At 43.7% G+C, this 24,005-nt stretch overlaps 1 protein-coding gene across 5 annotated transcripts in view; it reads left to right on the top strand.

Moving 5' to 3' along the window:
* The window catches only part of NIPBL (NIPBL cohesin loading factor), a 319,709-nt gene that overhangs the window by 223,532 nt on the left and 72,172 nt on the right, over positions 1 to 24,005 (top strand). For all 5 annotated transcript variants that reach the window (XM_074995642.1, XM_074995643.1, XM_074995645.1 and 2 more), the window contains 6 exons: positions 1,720 to 1,823; positions 4,323 to 4,409; positions 10,327 to 10,558; positions 12,977 to 13,128; positions 13,552 to 13,632; positions 17,486 to 17,586. In XM_074995642.1, the coding sequence (XP_074851743.1) occupies positions 1,720 to 1,823; positions 4,323 to 4,409; positions 10,327 to 10,558; positions 12,977 to 13,128; positions 13,552 to 13,632; positions 17,486 to 17,586 (757 nt within the window). The remainder of the gene's footprint in view (positions 1 to 1,719; positions 1,824 to 4,322; positions 4,410 to 10,326; positions 10,559 to 12,976; positions 13,129 to 13,551; positions 13,633 to 17,485; positions 17,587 to 24,005) is intronic.

The following is a 24,005-nucleotide window of genomic DNA, read 5'->3' as shown; positions in this document are numbered from 1 at the left end:
CCTCCACCCTGTAAATGCTCCTCTTTCTCCAACCTTGTTTCCTTGCAGGACTTAGAAGAGATAAAAGCAACAAACAAGAGTGATGAGTGTAATAGGCCAAGAAAGGGCTGTGTGTCCCTGGTGAAACTGCAGCTGCAGAATCCTGGGGTCCCCCATTTTGGGGCGGGGGGTGGGGTTGAAGTTTTTCCTTTATTATGCCCCACATAGGTTTTCATTGACCTAATATGGGGGGTGGGAGGTTGTTTGGTTTTGGCGGGGATGGGAAGGATTTTTCAAGATGGAAGGTTTTTATTTTTTGTCTCAATTTGGAATAGGAATATTTTTTAGAAATCTCAAATTCATTTGGCATGAGAAAATTGTTTCCAAAACTGTTCTAATTACAAACTTTTTGATATTTTAAAAACAGCTGAGAAGGCCGTGTTTGCTACTCAGCTTCCTGAATTCCTCTGTAGTCACATGGGAACAGCAAGGGTGTCTTCAAAGACGTTTTTCCCTGGGGCAGCTTGTATATGAGGAAGGCCTGGAAGTGGGGAAGCTGCAGCTAACCTGGGGCTCTTCCAGCTGAGGGAATGACTTGCTCCTTCTTTGGACTGGGGGTAGGACCAAGGTGGGAGAGCCAGGGGCTAGCCTCTTCAGAAGGGAGCTCTGCCCACCACCCATGATCACAACAGATGCAAACTTTAAGCTACCAAGGAGGGAGGATACCTGTACCAAATGTGATTATCGTCTGCCTTACACCTCTCTTTTAATGAGTCATCAGTAGTGGGGACTGAAGATGTTTTGAGAGAATGCTCCTAAGGTATTTAGAAGCGTACCTCCCATTGAAAGGTAATGGAATTTGTGCTCCTAAATCCCTGAAGTGCTTTTGAAAATCTCTTCCTATCCAAGTTACAGCACTGGAAGCTGAATTGTAAGAAAGTTGAGTATTAACATGTGGATAACGAAATTGGCCTTTCCCATAGCTTACCTCTGTGAAAGTAAATAAACTATCACTTCTACAAGCTTTGCATGCAATCAGTGGCTTTTCAAACTACTAAGTGAAATTTAACTAGAAAGTTGGATAGGAATTTTCTGATGACACTTACTTTCTCAGAGAATGTTTTTTTCTTGGAACCAAAATTGTTAGCAGGAAAAGACTGATTTTAAAAAATTTCCCGGTTGGAAAAAAAATGTTTGAAAACATCACATTTTAATCTTTTAATAATGTTTTGATTTTTAGGTTTCAGATGAAATCTCATTTTGAAATTCTAATAAATTTATGTAAAAATGGTTGAAAACATAAATATTGCAATTGAAAAAATAGTAAAAATTCAATATTTCTATTTTTTGTATCAATTTGGAATAGGATTTTTTTTTTAAATCTTAAATTCATTTGGGATTTGAAAATTGTTTCCAAACCCATTCTAATTATAAACTTTGAGATATTTAGAAAAAAAAGACAATGTTATATACATTTTTAATCCATTGATAGTCAAAAATGTGTAATTGTAGAATTATACCCATCTTTGTTTGTTTATTTTAATTTAAATTAATTTATTTGAGGGAAAGGGTCACTCTCATATTTTGTGGGACATATTAAAAATTTTGGGCCAAGGATTTTCAGAAATGGGTGCCTACATTTAAGCTCCTGAAATCCACATTAGTATATCAGAATAAGCAGCCTGTTACAAAACTAGTGAAGTTAAATTGACATTGTTGTAAACTGACTCTTTTTTTAAGGTGATGATGATGAGATTCCACAGGAATTGCTATTGGGAAAACATCAACTTAGTGAGTTGGGTAGTGAATCTGCAAAAATTAAAGCAATGGGGATTATGGACAAGGTATGTCATGATCTTAAAAATGAAAATGTATGTGACGCTTTTCCTCTCTGTAATAGTGTTCTGATGTCTTCTTGTTGTGTCTTTGCCTCAGTTTTCCTCCTTTCAGCTAATGGTGCTCTGTGCTTTGTGGCACTGTCATGATGTAGGTTGCAGTGTGATGATGTTGCTATAGGGTGATATCACAAAATCCAGCCTTTTCAGAATATAATACAAGTCTTCTTCCCAGACCTCTTCCTGGATTTCCTTTCTTCCAGGCCTAGTAGGCTTACATTCTTGTTAAAGTTGCGTTCCCTTCCCTGGGCTAAACACTGTCTCTCCCACAGCAAGCTGTGATGTTCTTTCATTCTTTCTTTCCCCCGGTTGACATTCATTTTGGGGTTTTACCTTGTTAAGGCAGATTGTTGGTACTATCACTCTAGGATTAATATTCTCTTCCTAGTTTGGGTCTTCATCCCTCCAGTTCCACACTACGAGTTCTCAACCTCACTACTGTCCTGCCCTCTGTCTTTCTAGGGCCACTTTTGACACAGACTTCTGGATTCCTTAGTGTACAAACCCCTTCCTCTGTGGTTTTCTGTAGCCCCAGCTATAGGTCTGCTTGCTGGACATATCCATGGGTTCCCCCACTCCTCCTCCTGGGCTGGAAGCATCTCCTCTGCAGATATTTCCAGAACTCAGACTTTGCTCACTACAAATCTCTTCGGGTCTCAGCCTGTAGTGGCTGGAGTTCTTGCTAGCTTCTCTATCAGTGGTGGATGCTGAGGCTCCACCTCTGACCGACAGACCCTTGACTGACCCCTCTAACGCACTGGGGCAACAGAGCCCTGCACTTACAATTGCTGCTGCTTCCTCCATGCACTTTTGGAGGAGTGACATATCAACTGATTTACACGTTGTCCCTTCTCTTCCCCTTCCTCCCCAGAACTTAAATAGCCAAAAACTGCTGATTCATGTAGTACTAATCAAGTGGTTTGCACACTGAAAGTGCTGGCAGGGGATGGGGAGGAGCAAGTAAGTGCAGAGCTCTAGTGCCTCAGTGTACAAGAGGCATCTGGGGAAGTGGGGTGGATGGCGGGGCTGCAGGTGGAAGCCCACTGGGCTGTGGCCCACTGAGATGGAGGGCCAGTCATGCAACTCATTTGCCACTCATGGTTGCCCATCCCTGTTCTATATCAGTTTTTTTACAGAGTGGCTGTATATCACCTGATGAGTCCTGGCCCTTCAGTCAGTTGAGGTCTATCTTTTCCAGAATCCAGTTGTCTTAAAGAACTGAGTTCCAGTAAGACTTGACCTTATGAATCCCTTTGTTAAAGGGGTCAGCAAGCTCCAATAATTTTTGTCTTAATTTTGTAGAACATGAGTAGCTTATGTAGAACTACTTCATTTTCAGCACAACCCCCCTTTGAGAATAAAATACATATGTACCTGTACCAAAACAGCATTGAAATGTTTGTGCTTATCCATAAACTTTAGAATAAACTAAAAGCAAAACTTTCTTTATCAAACTGGGGTTGATCATCGATATTTACTCTAGCAAATTTTGATTCCTGGCACCATGAAGATAATAGCAATTAAATGTATTTCTATTTATTTTTGCTCATTCAAAGTGTAATCTAACAGAACAATTTTATGGAGTGTTCTAATGAGTGATAAAGAATTTAACCTAAATCTTTAAAATTACATTTTGATGAGAAAAATACAGTGAATTCATATTATGAAATTGATTGTAAAATGAAAACTGACTTTATAATGTTCAGATTTTTGTGCATTGTAATTAAAATAACCAACCAAGCTCTGGAAAAACTATTAATAATCCCCTTATGTGTTGTAAAAAATGTAATTTTGTAATTTTTTTTTTAATTTCTGTAGAAATATCACCATGCCAGATCCTGCTGGTTTCTGTCTATATAGTTTTTTTTCCTATGGGGGTAGAGGAGGGAATAGAGATAACTCAGTGGTTAGAGCATTGCTTCTGTAAACCCAGGGTTGTGAGCCCAATCCTTGAGGGGCCTTCCAAGGGTCTGGGGCAGGTTAGAATAATAAATAAATTTGCCAGGGATAATGATAGGTCCTGCAAGGGACAGGACTTGATGATCTTTAAAGGTCCATTCCAGTTCTGCAAGATGATACACGCAAAAAGCATGGGCGTGTTAAGTGAGGTGCATGCTGATTGCACACAACATTAATTGTGAGAGCCATGCACTCCGTCTGCATACTACTACATTTCAGATGGCACGATCCACAAATTCTAGGTATGCAAGTGCAGTTAACAAGATTACCCTATCCCAGGAGATAGTTTTGGTTATGATAATCTTGTAGGCCACTAGATGGAGACAGCTAACCATGCCATCCACTCACTAGTTCATCATTGATCTACAACTTTGTTTTTACACAAGAATTACACACCATCCCTTGTCTTCCTTGAACATATTTGTTTGAAACCACTAAAAATAATTTTACACTCTTTTTGCTATATTGATACAATTATTTCTATTTTAGCTTTCTACAGATAAAACAGTGAAAGTCCTGAACATCTTGGAGAAGAATATTCAAGATGGCTCAAAGCTTTCTACATTACTAAACCATGTGAGTTTCAGATCATCGTTACTGGCATAATTATATTTGATTAAAATAGGCACTTTCGTTATAATCTTAACTGGCAATATTTCCAAAGCAATTTTGCTTTTAACTGTGAAGGATTTCTAATTTAGTTCAATAATGACTAATATATTGTGAAATTTTAGTGTCTGTAAATTATCATAACTCCTTAAACAATGCAACAGATACAGGTTACACCTCCCTCATCAGGCAACCTTGGGACCTCATTGGTCTTGGATGAGGAATTTGCCAGGTGCAGGGTGGTCCCCTGCTCTTCCACTAAGTCTGTTGCTGGCTTCTCTTTTGCCCACTCCAGCTACAGGGCTCCTTTATCACCTTCCTGGACCTTGGCCGCTGCTGGGCTGATGCTTAACTGTCTACCTCAGTCTGTCAGCGGTGGAGATTTCTCGAGCCCCCGTCAACCTGCCAGACAGATCTTATCCCTTGTGGGTGCTGGCTGTGGCTGCAGCTATGTACAATGCCACATGGCATCAGCTCAGCCCTGACTGGGCTGGTGGCCAGCTTTGGCACAGGCCGGGCTGCTGGCTTTGGCCCTGGCCCCACAGAGACCGGCTGGAGCTCGGGCCAGGTGCCAGCTCTGGTTGAGACCCTGTGGAGATCAGCGCAGCCCAGCCCAGCTGTGAGTGCAGCCCCGGTTCTGCAGACACGGGGTGCAGCCCTGGCCCCGTGGAAGCTGGTTGTGCCTCTGGCCAGGGACAGAAGCCCTGGTGAGCTCCTTTTCCCAAGGTGGCCAGGCTCTCTGTACTAAATTCCCACCTTGGCATATCTGGTCCAGTAACATCCATGGTCCTTCTAGACAATGGATGTTGCCAGATGAGAGAGTGCCAGCTTTGGGAGTTTCAACTTGTAGCAGTTAATATTTGCCTAATTATATTGTTTCTGCAGTGTTCTCCTTACTGCAAAATACCATTTAAAAATAGAGCAGATTGGTTGTGTTCTTTTGTAAAATAAATTAACAAGCTAGTGCTCTGTGATTTTCCTTGGCAATTGGCAAACTTGCAGCCAACATAACTTTCTTTTGTAGCTATCCATGAAACCTCACACATACCAGGGAAGAAAACTGTGCTCCTCTGTAAAGCAGTTTCTCACCGTTTAGAATTGAGAGGAAGCATTTTAATTTGACTTGGATGGGTCACATGATTGAAGTTAAACACCTGCATAATTATAATAAGGATTGATGGACAGTTATAACCAATGCCCCAAACATTATTCCTAACTTCAAGGCATTTCACAAAGTTCTTCATAAGGTTTTTTAAAATATCTGTCTCAAGACAGTTCAGTTCAAAAATATCTTGTAATTATTTATTTCTCTTTCATGTGCTGTCCCTGTGGGTGCTCCACTCTAAGTGTCAGTGTGTCCTCGCGCCAGCTATTGGAGATTTTCCTAGCAGTGCCTGCTTGCACCGCATATGCGTGGTGGTCATCTTGTGGTGCCATTGGCATCTGTTCTGCATGCAGTATGGCCATCTCAGTTCCATTCTCAGCAACAGGTGGAACCCTTCACAGTGCTGATTCCTTCAACCCAGAAAACGAGAAAAACAGCTTTAAATCAATTTTTTCACCTAACTGTGACCCTAACTCCCTTAACAAAAACAATATTACTAATTCCCCTCCAACCCCTCCCCTTACCTTCCCCAGGGCAAGTGCCCCTCAACAAAAAAAATCAAGTTTGGCTTTTCTGGGTTCAAGAAATGCAACACTTGTTGGGACACCATGGTGGTTTCTGGTGGATACTCCTTAGCCTCGTCTACACTACACCGGAAGATATTACAGGAAGAGCACCTTTTGAAAGAGAGTGTCCACACACCCAAAAAGTGGATTGCTGTTTCGACCCACTTTTTTGATAGATTGCATCCACACTCAAGCAGTGGATTGCTCTTCCAATCCACTCTTTCGAAAGACTGTGTCTATAGAGCCAGAGGTGCTTTTTCAAAAGAGCAGAGCAGGAAATACAGCAGATGGGGTCACATAGCTGACAAGCCCTTCTGGGCCCTTCAGCCAGTGCTTCCTTAAAGGACCCTCTCAAGCACTTGTACCCTGCACAGACTGAGGGCTGCTGAGCTTCCCCAAGGCACAGCAGACTCCGTGCACTGGCAGGATGGAGCTGCAGCAGCAGCTGCTCCTCCACAAGCTGACCATCATCAAGTCACTGGTTGCCCACTTGGCCACAGTCCTCATGGCCACCCTAGGGCTCCTCCCGGGTGCAGTCCTCCCCACTGGGGTTCCAGAACCCCTTGACCCGGCACTGTACCAGGCCTCCCCCGAATGCCCCAGTGCCTATGGAGCCGACACAGCAACTCAGATTGGTGGGAATGGCTGGTGCTGGGGTACTGGGGTGATGCACGATGGTACCAAAACTTCCGGATGAGCAGGCCTGCGTTCCTGGAGCTCTGCCACTGGCTCGCCTCTGCCCTGAGGCATCGGGATACCTGCATGAGGCCTGCCCTCCCCCTGGAAAAGAGGGTAGCAATCACTGTCTGGTAGCTGGCCACCTCAGAAAGCTACCAGTCCATAGGGCACCAATTTGGGGTGGGCAGCGCTATCATCAGAACTGTCCTTATGGAGGTAAAGCATGCCCAGCTCAGGCATCCAGCACAGGAAGGGAGGAGGGGTCTCCTGGGAATTGGGGATCCTGAGCTGTTGGGGGCCCCGGGGGAGGGGGCAAGGCACAATCTGGCATGCCCTCATGGGAGCCCCCACCCTCCATCCCATGAAGGTTGTGAAGGCCATCAACATGATGCTGCCGCAGAGACTCGTCTGTGTAGTGGACCTGGATGTGGCCATCACCAGCATCAAGGGTTCGGCTTCCTGAACTGTTTTGGCGCTCGGTATGGGATGCATGTACCCATCTGTGCCCTGGAACACGGTACTAGGACCTATGTTGACCACTAGGGCTACCACTTGGTAGTGCTTCAGGCATTGGTGGACCTGAAGGGGAACTTTCAGGACATACATGTGGGCTGGGCGCCCGGACACACGATTTCTGTGTGTTCTGGAATTCTGGCCTCTGCCTCTTCCTGGAGGCCAGAACATATGTTCCCCCAGGGGAGCTCCTGGTTCAGGACCTGATAATGCCTCTCTGCATGGTGGTGGATGCCACTTACTCCTGCAGCCCTGGCTCATGCTGCCCTATGCTGGCCACCCTGACCCCATCCAGGAGGTCTTTAATGCCAAGCTAAACCAGGCCCACAACATGGTAGAGTGGGCCTTCAGATGCCTGAAGGGCTGGTGGCACTGCCTGCTCACGCAGCTGGAGGTCTGACTCTGGAACGTCCCCCAAGTGGTGGGCACCTGCTGTGTCCTTCACAAGATCGTGGCGGGCAAGGGCAAAGTGTTCCCTCCTGGGTGGGAGGCGAAGTCCAGCCCCAGCTACAAGCAGCTGACCCACTCCCCAAGCTGCCAGGCCTACTGGGATGGGATCTGCATTTGGGGGACCCTCCGGAAGAACTTCATTCAGGGGGCTCAGTGACTCCCATCCACAGGCACCCCACAGAGGTTCCCCTTGCACATACATCTCTCACCATTGCCCCTCAGCCCCCTCCCACTTATGCATAACCGCCAACCAACTTCCCATGAAGACCATGCAACACAGTGGTGGTGCAAAAATAAAACTTTAAGTAATACTACAAATCATTTTTTGTGTCCGACCAGCAAACAAACAAACAACGTATAGTGGGGAGCGTCCGCAAACTATGTACGTTGGGGATTGGGTGGGGGGAGGGGGCTCAACCTGGATGGGGAGTGCTGTTTGGGGTGGGGGTGGGGGTGGATGGCTGTGAGCCCTGTCGGCCCCAGGATCCCCTCCCACCCCTGGTACGGAGTCTGCAGGGGGTCTGGGAAGGGTCAGGCATCACAGGGAGGTAGGGTTGTTGGGGGGTGTCGGTGGGCCAGGCTTGGTGGGGAGGGGGTAGGTTCTGCAGTGGGGTGAGAGCAGGTGTGATGGGGGGGAGCTGTGATGTCACTCAGGTGGCCCATCAGGGTGTCCTAAGCGTCCCTCTGTCATGCGCGGTCATCCTCTTTCATGTGGAGGCATCACTCTGCAACTTCTGCTGGCTGCTGCTGCACCCTCCTGCTGTGGGCCCCTCGTGGTGCTGCTGGGGGTGGTGACTAGTCCCCCTCGTCTGCCTGGCTGTCTGGGACAATGGAAGGATCAGGGCTTTCCTGGCCCTTCTTTGGCACAACAGTGAGAAAGGGGAGGAAGACACGATCAGTCTCTTGTTACCAGCATGGGGACGAGCCCCACCCCCAACACACACATTGCTGCAGACACCAGCTCCCATCCAGCAGCAGGCAGACGTGGGGTGTTGTGCATGCCATGGGGATTCTCACCCATGTGCGGCAGTCTGCAGGTACAATCCACCCCTGCCCACCCCCTCCACGCATTTGCTTGGTGGGGGGGTGCTGAGTGTTGCCAGCAGCTGTGCCAGCATGCTGGGATCTACGACCAGCTGTGCTGTGTGTGGCCCAGGTCTTCCAGGCATGTGCGTGACCTGCTGGCAACTGTGGTGCCGCTTCCCCACACTCCAGGGTGTGCGCCCTCCCGGGTATTTGTAGCAGGGTCCCTCGCCCAGGTTTACCGATGTCCAGCTGCCCATCACCTGTCTTGAAGACCAGGATGGTAAGTCTCTGATGAGGTCCCCCTCCTCACTGGAAGCTTCAGTGGCCTGCTCTGACTCCGGGCATTTGGGGTGGTCCTCAGATCCCAGCTCCTGCTCCTCCCTGGTGTGCGGCTTGTCTGCTGAGGCGTCCAGGACGGCAGACGAGGGGGAGATGTACCTGGACCCCAGAAGGCTGCGGAGGTCCCGGTAGTAGGAGTAGGATGCGAATCTTGCCCTCGTGCAGTTGGTGGTGTTGTGGACCTGGTATAGCCCTGTCGCAGATCCTTCACCTTGATCTGCATTTGGTCAGGGTTGTGGGAAGGGGATCCTGGTTGACAAGGCTGTTGGTGAGCTGGGTGAAGGTGGCCATGTTGCGACACTTGGTGCCCATCTCTCTCAGGACCTCCTCCCACAGGCCAAGGAGGTCCTGCAACACAGAGTCCATCCATGAGGGGGCCTGTCGCTTGGGGGGCTGGCCAGCTGCCTATGATTCCTGTGGGGCAGGGGCTGGAGCTCCAGGGGTGGGGGGCTGGTTGCTGGCCATGTGGGGCTTCTGGCTTGCAGTGACATCTGGAGGAGTATGCTGTGCCTGGCTCTTGGTCTCCCTGCTGCCAGCATGCTCTCAGCTTCCTGCCACGGGATTTCTGGGACCCAGCGGCTTTAACCATGGCTGGGTGCAGGGAGCATAGAGCTCTGCTGTCACTGGCCAGGGAGCCTCCACGTGTCAGCTGGCCGGTGCCATGGCAGACTCCTCTTTCAAAAGAGTGGCCCGCGGCACATGTACTCACGTCTATTTTTTGAAAGAGTCTTTTGAAAGGGGCTATTCTTCCTGATCTGGGATCGGAGGAGTGCTTTCAAAAGGGGGCGCCGCGTTCTTTTAATTTCCTTTTGAAGTTTGTGTGTAGATGTTCTGTGCGCTGTTTAAAAAATGCCTCATTTTTTATTTTCCTTTTGAAAGATCATGCTAGTGTAGACACAGTTCTTGTGTGTCAGATTCCTAAGAGAAAGACATATTCCCCACACTGCACTAATCTCAAGGCAAGCGAATGTGCCTCTGAAGGTGATGACAAGTCCTTAATGTCTCATTCTGCTTTAGGGCAAAATTATCAATGTTTCTTCTACTTGCTAGGTAACAAAATGCCTTTTACATTTATAATATAGGCACTGTACCCCGATTTTAAATGTCATTTGATATCACTCGCATGCACGCACGCACACACCCGTTTTAGCAGTATATATTATTCAGCAAAGGTAAAATGTGTACAACTGTCTGTTTGTCCTTATAGAACAATGACACTGAAGATGAGGAAAGACTTTGGAGAGACCTGATTATGGAGAGAGTCACAAAGTCTGCAGATGCCTGTCTTACTGCTATCAACATTATGACGTCACCCAATATGCCTAAAGCTGTGTACATTGAGGATGTAATAGAAAGAGTTATTCAGTATACTAAATTTCATTTGCAGAACACTCTTTATCCTCAGTATGATCCTGTCTACAGAGTGGATCCTCACGGTGGTTAGTGTGTTAATAAATAAATGAATACATTTAATCACATATGCTGCATAAGATTTAAATGTAGCTAATTCTGTTAAGTGTGATATGCGAACAACTTGATATCCATGTGCAGTTTACTACATTTAAGACTTAATCTTGAGACACCTATTTCTAGTGTACTGTGAGTAAAGAAGGATGAAGGAATGTTTCATCTGATTTTGAGAAGAAAGCAATCTATGTTGGTAAACTGTAGTTCTAAATGACAAGAGAAATGAAACCTGTCTTCCTGTGAACCAAACAGAGTATAGTACAAAAGGTCTGCACTTAGTTCAGTGGCAAGACCCCCAACTAAAAGTTGGTACCTAAAATTAGATGTCTGAATTGATATATTGTGTTCCAAAATAAGTAGTCTGGGGTTCATGATTCTTGAATACCCAGTAGCTTCCATTCATTTCAGTTTTCAGGAGCCATTTAGTGGTCAGTACTTCTGAAATCAGGCTATTTATTGAAGTACAAGAGACAAAAGATGGCCAGACAAAAGAAATCTCTGGCAAAAAACAATTTTGCGTTTTTGAAAAAAATGATCAGAAAGATTTCAAAGAAAAAGCTGTTTCAGGAAAGTTTTTCAACTGTGCTACTGGAGAGGCAGAGAGCTGGGGCACTGAACCTATCCATCTGCTTCACTCATTACCCTTTGCTTAGACTTATTGTGAAGCAGAGAGCCTGGCTGCTCAGCCTCCAAACCTTCCTCCATAGATTTGGGAGGCAGAGACATAGGTAACATAAGATGAGCCCCCCTGGGTAAGATCAAAGGTCTGTTTAGCCTAATGTCCTTGTCTTTTGACAGTGGCCAATGCCAGGTTCTTCAGAGGGAATGAACAAAATAGATAATAATCAAATGATCCATCCCATTGCCCATTTCCAGCTTCTCGCAAATGGGATAGGGATACCATCCTGGCCCACCCTGTGTAATAATGATGGACCTAAATTGCACAAATGTATCTAGTTCTTTTTTTAAACCTGTTGATAGTTTGGGTCTTCAAAGCATCCTAAAGCAAAGAGTTCCACAGGTTGACTGTGCGTTGTGTGAAAAATAACTTCCTTTTTTTTTTACTTTAAACTGCTGCCTATTAATTTCATTTGGTGATCCCTAGTTCTTGTGGTATGAAAAGGAGTAAATAACACTTTCTTCTTCACATTTTTCACAGCCACCCAGATTTTACAGACCTCTGTCATTTTCTCCACCCTTTAGTCATCTCTTTTCCAAGCTGAAAGTCACAATGTTATTAATTTCCTCACATGGAAGAGATTTCATACCTCTAATCATTATTGCTGCCCTTTTCTATACCTCTTCTAATTCCAATACATCTTTTTTGAGATATGGTAATCACATCTGTACACTATATTCAAGATGTGTGGATAATGTGGGTTTATATAGTGGTAGTAGCATGATATTTTCAGTTTTATTGTGTATTCCTTTCTTAGTCATTCCACATCATCTATTAGGTGGTTTTTTGGCTACAGCTGCACATGGAGTGGATATTTCAGAGAACTATCCCCAGTGACTTCAAGATTTTTCTTGAGTGGTAGCAGCTAATTTAGACCCTCTCATTTTATATGTATGGTCATATTATGTTTTCCAAACACTGAATTTCATCTGCTGTTTTGTTACCAAGGTACCCAGTTTTATGAGATCCCTTTCTAACTCTTTGCAGTATGCTTTGGACTCAAGTATCTTAAGTAGTTTTGTATCTTCCTTTTTTGCCATCTGTTTACCCCTTCTCCCAAATTGACTGAACAGTACTGTGCTGTGGGAGAAATGGTAAGGCTATGCTCCCTTGAACTCTGCTTCACCAGAACTAGGTTGGTGAGGAGATAGAGAGCCTGAGCTCTCTGCCCCTCTGACAGTTGGAACTGGTAGGGTAGTGGAGAGTTAGAAAGATAAGATAATTCAGTCTTGGTGGCCCTACTAAAAGCCTTTTAAGAGTATTACTCCAGAAAGGGAAATTTATAAGACTCTGCAGGGAATGCAGCAAAGTAGCCATCATTCTGATTGTTCCAGAAATCTGCAAATCTCATACATTTAAGAAAAAAAAACAAATTTCTGTGTGATAAACTTCAATTTTGTGAACAGGGAATTTTCTATGAAAAGATCATAGTGGTTGAAAATTGCCAACTGGTGCTAATTATTTATGGATGTAGGAGACTAACAATTTTAGCCAAATAATCCACAAAAACTATTTTGTAATGATTTCCAATAACAAATCTCACCATCCATTAGTGCAGAGAGATTACTTTTCTTTCAGCATTTTGTGCTAACAAAAATTATAAAAGGGGAGGGCGGGGGGGTGAGAAAAAAATTCTTTTTCTTAATGTTGAATCAAATGTAACTGAATGGTTGGAAGATACATCATTTTATTTATTTTATTCGTTTTCTAGGAGGTGTATTAAGTTCAAAAGCAAAGCGTGCCAAATGTTCCACTCACAAACAGAGGGTTATAGTGATGCTGTATAATAAAGTATGTGACATTGTTAGCAGTTTGGCAGAATTGCTAGAGATACAGCTCCTTACTGACACAACTATTCTTCAGGCAAGTTTCATCAAAAGAATTTCCACATGAGAATGTATTTTAAGTGATTCTGAAGTTTAACTGTGTTGGCAATAACGTTAAATGTAAACCAAATACAGTTTAGTTCAGAGGCTAAGGTAAATTATTAGAATGCCTTCTGTAGTCCTAGTATTGTATCTTTATAATGGTTTTAAAATATGTAGTTTTTAAAATGTTGAATATTTTAATAATATTAAGAAGTAGTCTAGTGAACATTGACTGGTACATTTAATATTGGGACTTGCAAGTATTTTGTGTATTCATTATAAAATGAAGATTAAATATATAACATAAGTTTGCAAATAGCAAACAAGATGAAGCAGTGAATGTGTTTAATGTGTGCACTCTGTATGTCAAAAATCTAATTATCAATACGTATTTAGTGGCATTTCCTTCTTTTGGCAGGTATCCTCAATGGGAATTACACCTTTTTTTGTAGAAAATGTCAGTGAGCTCCAGTTATGCGCCATCAAACTAGTGACTGCAGTGAGTACTTTTTTAACCTATTACTAAGCTTGAAGATTTAGTTATATTGCTGTTTAAAAATAAAACATGGGGTGATGAAATGAATGAATTAATGTCTCTCTCCATCAGTGTATATTTTTCCTTTTTAGTAAAGAATTTGAATTTTGAACTTTTTATTTGTCACGTTGTATATTTTTGACAGGACAGTTAAAGAACTTTATTTAATTTTGTTCATTCTCTTTGTTTTGTAAATTTATTTATGGCAAGCACTCCAATGGGACATTCTCACTAAAACCAAATAAGAACATAACAAAAAAACTGAAAAATGAACAAATTTTGAACTTAAAAGGCAATACCTTATTTTAACATTTTGTAGGCTTTCTTTATCTAAGATATAATTAAATGGAAATGACAGATGCATAGTAGCATAAGTAAAAATCATTGTGAACAGTTGTTTTAGCCACAAATATTGCATTCAGATAATTTCACACATAATAGTTCTTTGGAGACTCATCCTAAGTAAGTAGAACTTCGTACACTATGTTCACACTAAAATCTGTATTTCATTTCTGAGGTTTTATTTATTTTGCCCTTTAATTTATACAAATGTATATTTATGGCATAAAAAGGTATTGTTTTGTAGTAGTATTTCAGACTAGACGTAAACTTAAAATCACAGCTGTGGTTCAATTGTGACTCTTACTTCATTCCAGAAACAAGCAGTTCTAGCAGGTTCAAAACATGTTTGCATGAATTTGGAAAACCCCCCACTTTTCAGATCTTGCACTCTGCTATTTTCCCTTTTTCTAGCATGACAATGATAGGGCTTGTCAACATGGAGAAACTGTTTTGAAATAAGATAGGTTGTAAATTTAAAGCATGATAGTTTTAAAGTGCAATAAGTCCCCACATGGATTCTGTTATTCTGCATTTTATCACTTTCTGGCTGTTTCTACACATGCCACTTTCTCGTATGATAATAAACAGCCCGAAATATGCTAATGAGGCCCAGATGTAAATTCCCAGCGCCTCATTAGCATAAGGTCACATGATTTGGAGTCCAGAAGAGCTCTGGACTCCAAATCATGTGACCTTATGCTAATGAGGCGCTGGGAATTTACATCTGGGCCTCATTAGCATATTTCGGGCTGTTTATTATCATACGAGAAAGTGGCATGTGTAGAAATGGCCTCTCTGATTTATCTTCATCCACTGGATTATCTATGCCAGGCTATTTCCTAAAGTAGATCAGTTCTTTGTTACCTACGGCAACCCTGCGTGTAGTTTGTTTTTGTACTAATGATATTGTTTGCTTTAAATATAGACTTACTTTTGTAAAGTCTGTACTTGGAGTGAACTGTATTATTAAGTGTTAAAATTAAAAATAAATGTATTTTGATAGAGTAGGCTTATGAAATACATATAGAAAATAAAGTTAATACTCAAAGTAGCAAAGTCAAAGAAAATTAAAGATGGCTGCCACTTTGCTATGGAGTTAACTTGAATTTTACATAAGTAGAACAACAATCTTGGAAAACACAGATTTATTTTCTTCACATTTCTGGTTATAAACCTGGTATTTCAGGTAAAAACTTATATACATATAACGAGATAAAAATGTACTTTCCATCTATATTTTTCACCATTTTTGACAGCCACGGCCATAAGCAAGTTTGGACACAGATGAATTCTAAATCATATTGATTAGAATAATTAGAACATGCACCAAAGTTAATTTTTGTGCTAGTTTCAAACAACAATTTGAGGTGTGCTTTACATATTTATCATACAGGGTGCTCTTTTGACCTTCTAAACAATAAAGCGGGTTCACATAATTTGATCACAGAATAAAAATAAAGTTCTGTTCTATCTCTGCCTTTTCTTAAGCGGTACAGTTTAGTTTTCAATCATAATATTAAAAAAATCCCTTATTGCCTTTTGTCCTGTTCTCAAAGCAACCATGGCAATTTGATTTTCCTTAATGTATTTTTCATATTTATTTGATTATTATAACCATAGTTTGTGGACCTGTCCATTGGTATAAGATGTGCAGCTGGGAATAGTAATTAACCATTTCACATATAAATTTTATCTGGATTTCTTTGGAAAATTTGGGTGGGGCAGAATCCATGTTGTAAAGTGATGCACAAAAAATAATTTTTTTAGGGCTATTGTATTCTGAAAACAGAAAAAGCCCCTCAGCAAAGCTTACAGTTTAAGAAGGAAGATTGTTTCATACTATATTTCTAATATTTGCAAAGGTATTATGCAGGGTGGGTTGATTTAAATTAAGGTGATTCAAATAATCAAAAAACCCATTCACATTACCAAAAAAGCTAAGGTCGACTTAACTTAGAGCACCCTTAATTTTGGAGTAAGCCACTTTGAACTCACTGGCACTTTTTGTTTTTTGAGAAAATCATTACAGAATGGGGTTCCCATGCAAAAGCCATTTTAAGCTAAAGTAAAATAGGGAATAGACTTATGGCATCACCAGTCTGGTCCCTGGCCATGATGTCCCAAAATGAGGGGTACATATTATGTAATATAAAAAAAGAAAATCACAGTGGCAACCAGCAACTCTGGATTTCTCTTACTGCAGCTTTCTGTATCATATACTTGAGTGACAGATTAAGCGAGTCTTTGCCCACGAAGCTTATGCTCCAAAATGTCTGTTAGTCCATAAGGTGCCACAGGACTTCTTGTTGTTTTTGAAGATACAGACTAATATGGCTACCTCTCTGATACTAGTTAAACAAGCCATGAGGATTAGCTAAACTAAACTTTTTTTTTCTAGTAGCATCTAACACAGCAATCAGCTTGGGAATTTATTTGTTAAATCACAGTTCGTATTTAAACGTATAGAGAGAGTCTTGAAGAATGGTGCATTGCAAAGTGAATTATTTGCTTTACTAACCAATTGATTCACACAGCAGTAACCACATCTTCACCCATATCATTTTCTCCCAATGAGCAGTTTTCCGTATATTTCATTTTTGCAACTAGACCCTGCTTTATCTCCTTTTTTTACACAGGAAATTAATTTCTTCAGAAAATTCCCAGATAGGATATCTCCTCTGCCCAGCAGCCATGACAGTTTTCTGTGGCAAAAGTGTGGGGTGTATAGAAAACAGTGTGTCAGCTGAATAATGTTGTCCATTTTTCTTCCTAGTCCAGTTCACTATCCCTTTATATGCTGACTTGGTCCTTTCCTGTATATTGTGTCTCTATTGTAAGACATTGTTTTAACTAATTCCTCTGCTGCTGAGCTCAGCTAAGATCCCGCACCACACAAACACAGAAGAAATACAATCCTGTCCAGTTTGTATCTTTCTTTGTACATGTTACTTTTTAGTCTTCTAAGAAACAGAAATTGTAAGACAAGAGCTAGCAGTTATATTGCACCATTAATGACTAGTGCCATAAGTTTGTTTTTTGAGACTGTTAAGTGTATGTGTAGCATGTTTGTGATGAGATTTAATTGTAATTGTTATTTTAAATGAGATGTTTAGTATTTTATTCATGATTTTTAAAAAGGAGTTAAAAACATTTTTAATTTTTTTAATCTCTGATTTTTATCTACCCAGGTGATACATTGAATGTTTACAAAAGCAAAGTCTGTCTAAACAGCAGTATAGCTAAACAGAGCTTCTTGTCCTATGTATTGAAAAACACAAATGTTATTCAGATACTTATCTGTCAGTAGAAGATTAAAAAAAAACAAAAATAGGTTTTGAATATTTTTGAGAGTATGAATATGAAAAGCTATTGATTTTGAAAAACAATAGTGATGTGCTATTTTGGCTTTCTATAAAGCATAATTGTTATTCTCTCATTCTTTCTCTATCTCTCTCCATCCTGTATGTGCTAACAGGTATTCTCAAGATATGAAAAACATAGACAGTTGATACTGGAGGAAATTTTCACTTCACTTGCAAGACTACCAACTAGCAAAAGAAGTTTGAGAAACTTCAGGTAATCTCTGACACAATGTGACTACCTTCTATAGAATATAATTTTCATTATAGAAGGAGTTGAGATTTTACTTTGTTTATTAATGATTGTTATAAAAATTTACAGTTCTATAAGAGGAATTCATTTCTTAATGAGATCACATAAGTAATTATGCAAATATTATTTTTCTTTTCCTGAAAAATATTTTACATTGGAATGAAAGTGGAATAGTTATAGCACAAGCAGTCTGTGTCTGTAGTAATTATCTGCTTTTCCTTTGCTTCAGTTGCACGTATCTGTTCTTGGTTTTTGACTATTTATTTGACTTTCAAAGAGACAGGATCAAATAGACCTACAAATATGTAATTAGGAACCTAGCTATAAGAATAAGCGAGACTAAGTGAAGATATATAAGCAAATATAAGCTTCAAACAGGAAATTTTATACAATCTGGACATATGAAGCGATGTTATCCTGTTTTTTGGTAAAACCTGAAAGGAAAGAGTTCTGAAAGAAAATTTGTGAAGATAAGTTCACAGAGCTCCCACCTGCACAGAGACTATGTCTCTGAGTCAGCTTTGGTCCAAAGCAGCACCCACTCTCCTTTAGCAGCCTGGTTTCAGTCTGCATGGAGACATCTCTTGGAGTACAGTAAGGGAGAAACTCCCCATAAAAGGTTCATACAGGCCCAACCCTGGCTCTGTGTCCTATTTGGAAAATATTCACAGGTTGGAGAATTAGTGATAAGCATCCAGACCAGCCACTCTTGTCCTTGGCCCACCCAATTTCTGCCCCTTTCCCAGCAGATGAACTGCTCAGGTCTCAAGGAATGATCTCAAAGAAGTAAGTGACTCCTCTTTCCATGCTTGATAGAAGAGATCTATGAGCTGGAGTTTCCCTTAAGTACATATCCTGCAAGAACATACTGTCTTTTAAATAATATAGGGGTAGTTAAGCCTGCTTTGTAATAGTGCCATAACTCAAATTGAAAGTGATTAGCTTTGTTCAGTACTTCACTGTTTTCTGCTTCTGAGAAAACAAGTGTAGCATTATATGAGTAAGTACACTAGTTAAGTGGTTTAGTGCTTAGGTGTAGTAAAGCATTTGATACAGTTATCACATGATCTTCTTCTGAGTAAACTAGGAGAATGCAGCCTAAATGGGCTACTCTCAGTTGGGTGTATAACTGGTTGTATAATTGTTCACAGAGAGTAGTCACTAAAGGTTCACAGTTAGGCCAGAAAGGAATAATAACTGAGGTTCCTTGGGGTCAGTTTTGGGGCCAGTTCTGTTCAATATCATCATAAATGATTTAGATCATGAGTCAGCAACCCCTGGCACATGTGCCACTCTTGGCACATGGGTCAATTTTCATCAGCACGCAAGGCAGGAGCTCAGCCCCCCACACCTCCCTCATGCAGCCGGGAGCTAGCTCAAAAAGCCATGTCATCTGTGGATGAACAAAAGACCAGCTAATGCTGCCAACCACCACCTAAACGGTAAAGCTCTTCATCTTAATATGTTAATGAAGCTGTTGTAAGTAGGACTATTAGTGACTTTAAAAAGTATCACCAGCACTCAGACCATGCATAGAGGTCTAAAGGTCAAATTTTGGCACTCCACCTTGGAAAGGTTGCTGACCTCTGATTTAGGGTATGTCTACACAGCAAAGTTATTTCAAAATAATAGCTGTTACTTCCAAATAACTTTGCTATTTTTAAAATAGCAGTTGGTTTATTTCAGAATAGGTAAACCTCATTCCATGAGAAATAGTGCCTGTTTCAAAATAGGGGCTGTGCAGACAGGGAATAGAGCCTCTTTCAAAATAAGTCACAGTGCGTCCATTGGGTCTATTTCGAAACAGGCTGTATTGTGTGTAGACACTCTATTTCAAAATAGCTGAGGGCTATTTCGAAATGCATTTTGTGTATAGCAGCATTATTTCAAAATAAGTTATTCTGGAATATCTGGGGAGAAATTAGAGAGTGTCCAGAGAAAAGCAAGTAAAATGACTAAAGATCTAGAAAATATGACCCATGGGGATTAGAAGAATTTGGTTTGTTTAGTTTGGCTGAGAAGGGACATGATAGGTTCAAGAACCTAAAATTACAAGGTATTGCAAGGAGGGGGAAGAAAAATTATTTTCCTTAGTCTCTGAAAACAGGACAAGAAGAAAAGGGCTTAAATGACAGCAAGAAAGGTTTAGATTGTACGTTAGGCAAAATTTCTTGTCAGGGTGGTTAATCGCTGGAATAATTTGCCTGGGGTGGTTGTAGAGTCTCCATCATTGCAGATATTACAGGTTAGAGAGATATCTAATAGGGATGATATAGGTGGTGCTTGGTCGTGTTGTGAAGGCAGGGAACTGAACTTGATGTCTTGAGGTCTCTTCCAGTTCTAGGAATCTATGTTCTGTGTTTTGATGTAGAAAATATTTGTGTAGAATTGCTACTTACAGGGAGATTGTCTATTAGTTGCGTTATGTAACGGCTATTACTGACAAAGGTTAGTAACATTTAACTTCATGCTACTGTGGTGGTAGAACTCCATCTTGGAACAGGAAGAGCTAAAGTCCCAGTTAATCACATTCACTTCATTTGCAGGTAAGTTAGGTAGTTACTTCTCAGCCAGAGAGGGCAGGATTAAAAAATGATCAAGTAATATTTTAACAGAGACCTCACCTTATAAATAGGCTAAGGGAGTTCATACTGTAAGGCTCCTGTTAAAGATTCAAATGCCAAAGAGTTTTGAAGGCTAGAGCCTTTAGGAATACGTGGGCTCAGTGGGGTATACTTGATTACAGAACTAAGGCAAGGCAATGGAACTCAGGAAGCAATTTGAGTACTGGGCTCAAAAGATAAGTTGACTCATTTGGGACTTTAGAGTGCACATGGACTTCCTTACAGAGGGTCTGAACAAGCCACTTACCTGTCAGTGGGCTGAGTGGTGCACACATCATACACCTACTGGAAGTGCTAGTTTGGAAGGAACACTGCATTGTTGTGTCATGGAACCAAGGGGAAAGCTTCAGGTGAGTGCACTCCATTATAGCCAGAAACATAGTTAATGCCCACTCATGAAATCATTGCACAAAGCTTAAAAAAGCATAATTATCTTGCATTTAATAATATCCTTATGCAAAGACTGAAGAAATTCTTGTTACAATATTTCATGTCAAACTTTCAACTCCTAGTCTCAAAGTAGGTGCACAAGGCATTGCTGACAGTGTGGTCCTGATTTGCTCCAGTTTGGAGAGGCAGCCTCTCTAAGGCCGTCTCTATACTAACATGTTCTTTTGAAATATTTTTCAAAAGGAGGGGCTCTTTCAAAATAGCCTGCGGAGTGTCTACACACAAAACACGTTCTTTCAAAAGGAATTTTGAAAGAATGCAGCGCTCCTTTCGAAATCATGCTTCCATTCCCATTTCAGGAAGAGCACCCCCTTTTGAAAGAGTCTTTCGAAAGAAAAAGTGTGTAGACTCTCCATGGGCCACTCTTTCAAAAGTGCAGTCCTCCATGGTGCCAGCCAGCTGGTGTGCAGAGACACCCCTTCCAGCACAAGCTTGGCCCTATGGTCTCTTCATCCGGCTGTGTTTAAAGTTGCAGGGACCTGGAAACCCCGTGGCAGGAAGCTGAGAGTGTGCTAGCAGCACCACAGCTATGAGCCCGCAGCAGCATGCCCTCCAGCCCACCCACGAGCCACCTGTTGCACCCAGGCGCCCCTATGGCCAGCACCCAGGAGCCCCATGCCCACAGACACCCCCTCCAAGCCAACCAAGGACTCCCAGGAGTCTAGTCAGGGCCGAAAAAAGAGGGCTCCCTCATGAACTGAGACTCAGGTGAAAGACCTCCTGAGTCTGAGCGGGGATGAGGAGGTCCTCCTCCACAACAGTGGCTGGTGCCTGAACACCACGGCTTTCAACCAGCTGTCCATTGCCCGGAGCACCCAGCCGCACACTGGACCAAGTGCATTCGAAACTGAAAGAACTGCGGCAGGCCTACTGCTGCGCCCAGGATGTGTCCAGCTGCTCAGGGCAGCGCCCACCAGCTGGCCTTACTTCAAAGACCTGGACTGCCTTCTCAGGCCAAAGGAGTAAGCCCCCTCATAGAAGTGGTGGACACTGCAGGGCCAGAGCCCAAGACCGAGCCAGAGGCCAAGGAGCAGCCAGAAACCTCAGGCAGGAACCCCACTGATGACCAGTAGTGGGAGCCCATGTCAGAGGAGGAGGAGGGGTCCCTGGTCATCTCCATCCCCTCCAGGTCCTCCAGCCAGGTCCTCTCTTCCTGGGTATCCTCAGAATTCCTTGAAGGTCGCTCCAGTAGGTGCATGGCACTTCGAACACCCCAGGTCATGGGGGAGTAATGGGGGCACCTGCTCCCTGCCCAGCCAGCAGTGGGGGCCAGCTACATGGCCACCTGCCCCCCTCCAGACAAACCCCAGATGGCCATGTTCTCTGGGTGTGGAGAGGGCCATACTCAGGCACTCAGGATCTGCTCCTGTGGACAGCACCACAAGCCACATGCCTGGGGAGGGAGTTCAGGTGGGGGGTGTCATACTACACCCACTGTGTGTCCCTCCCATGTGGGGACCCTCAGTGCCTGGGAGTTAAATGCCTCCATGCAGGAGTGGCTGGCGATGGAGCGGGAGGCCTAGAGTGAGGCGGCAGGTGCCCTTCATGCCCTTGCCCTGGCCATGACTGCCTGCCTGCCCCACGCCCCCACCCTCTCACCACCCATTCCCGCATCCCCCTGCTCATACAGCCCCTGCCCTCGCCACCCTGTTCCGACCTGACCTCCCTGCAGCCGCCTGGCTGGAACTCAGCCAATGGCTTGTGGCCAGTGTGGACCTTGGTAAGCCAGCCACCCCAGCCCCTCCTGCCCCCTTTTCTACCCCCCCACGCCCCTCCCAGTGAGGCTGAGGCCACTACATACCCCCCCTCCCACCTCTCCATAATCCCAGCCCTGTCCCAGCCCCAATGGAGACACCAGACCTGTGACGGTAGGGACTCACACGGCTCGCGTGGCTCACGGTGCCTCCTGCCCTGCTGAGGACTAAGGTCCACCTCTCATGCCCCTGCCCTACTCCAAGTTCAGGTGCCCACAGCCCCACCCCAGGACCCCAGCTTGTATATATTGTCTCTCACCCCCCCACTCCTGGTTCCCCCAGTAAATAGTTTGTTTCATCTTTTTATTATGGCACAATTCTGATAGTTAAAGTGTTTATTGCTCACCACCCTGGTGTTCGTTGTGCATGCTGGAGGAGCAGTGAGAGAAGGAGGAGGGGTCATTGTGGGGAAAAGGTGCATGGTGGGTGGGTATGTGGCAGGGGGTCATGGTGATGATGGAGGAGGGGTCATGGTGGGGAAACAGTGCATGGTGGGTGGGTATGTGGGGGGGGGGTCATTGGGGCCCCCTTGCGAAGGCCTCCTGGAGGGCCTCCCTGACTTGGACCCCACCCCGGTGTGCTTGGCAACACGAGGTAGCAGCTAGCTGCTCATAGCCAGGGTCAGCCTGAGCAGCCCACGCCTGCACAAAGGGCTCGTGCTGGCTGTCCACGATATTGTGGAGAGTGCAGCATGCCTCCACCATGGCGGGGCATGGTGGAGGCTCACCTCCATGTGTGTCAGGAGGCACTCACTGAAAGCACCCTTTCAGGTGCCTGAATGCATACTGAACACTATTATGGGCCTGGTCCAGGTAGACATTAAAAAGGTCCTGGCTTGGATCTGTGTGTCCTGTGTAGGGCCGCATGAGCCATGAGTGCAGGGGATAGGTGCCATCAGCTACTATACAGGGGAGCATGGTTGTGTCTCTGATGGGGTGCTCTTGTAGGGGGATGTAGAGTCCTTCCGCCATCCTGCTCCTGAGCCAGGAGTTCCTTAAGACCTGGCATCGTGGGCTCTGCCCAATGAGCCCATGCAGGTGTCCATCAAGTGTCCATGGGAGTCCATAAGAGCCTGGAGCACCACAGTGTGCTACCCCTTTATGTTGATGTACCCTCCAGTGCTGTGGTCCAGGGCCTGGATGGCAATGTGCATCCCTCCCATCACACTGAAACGTGGGGAACCTCAGGGAGGCAAATCCTGCGAGGGCAGCATCTAGGTCCCCAACATGGACAACTGTCTGTAATAGGATGGCATTGACTGCCCAGAAGACTTGCAGGGCATGGAGGGCATTTGTGCCCAGGAGTGCGTGGCGGGGTGCTCCAGGCTGCCCAGGCCTTGCCACCTCTTCTCCCTCCCCAGTCCCTGAGGGTCCCCCTTGCCCAGGACCCCCCTGTTGTGGTTCCCCTACCAGCGTTACGATTGCATTGTGGTATGTGTGGCCATTCAGTCTAGTCACTTGAACTTAGATCAGGGGAGCTGGGTGGCCTGAGCCACAACTAACTTCAATAATGTTATTTTTAGTATTCTAGCTCAAACACAGCTTGTCTGCAGTAG

The sequence above is a fragment of the Carettochelys insculpta genome, chromosome 5, assembly GCF_033958435.1.
Source record: "Carettochelys insculpta isolate YL-2023 chromosome 5, ASM3395843v1, whole genome shotgun sequence".
Taxonomy (NCBI): Eukaryota; Metazoa; Chordata; order Testudines; family Carettochelyidae; genus Carettochelys; species Carettochelys insculpta.
The sequence above is the reverse complement of the archived record's forward strand: the minus strand, read 5'-3'. Positions and strand labels throughout refer to the sequence as shown.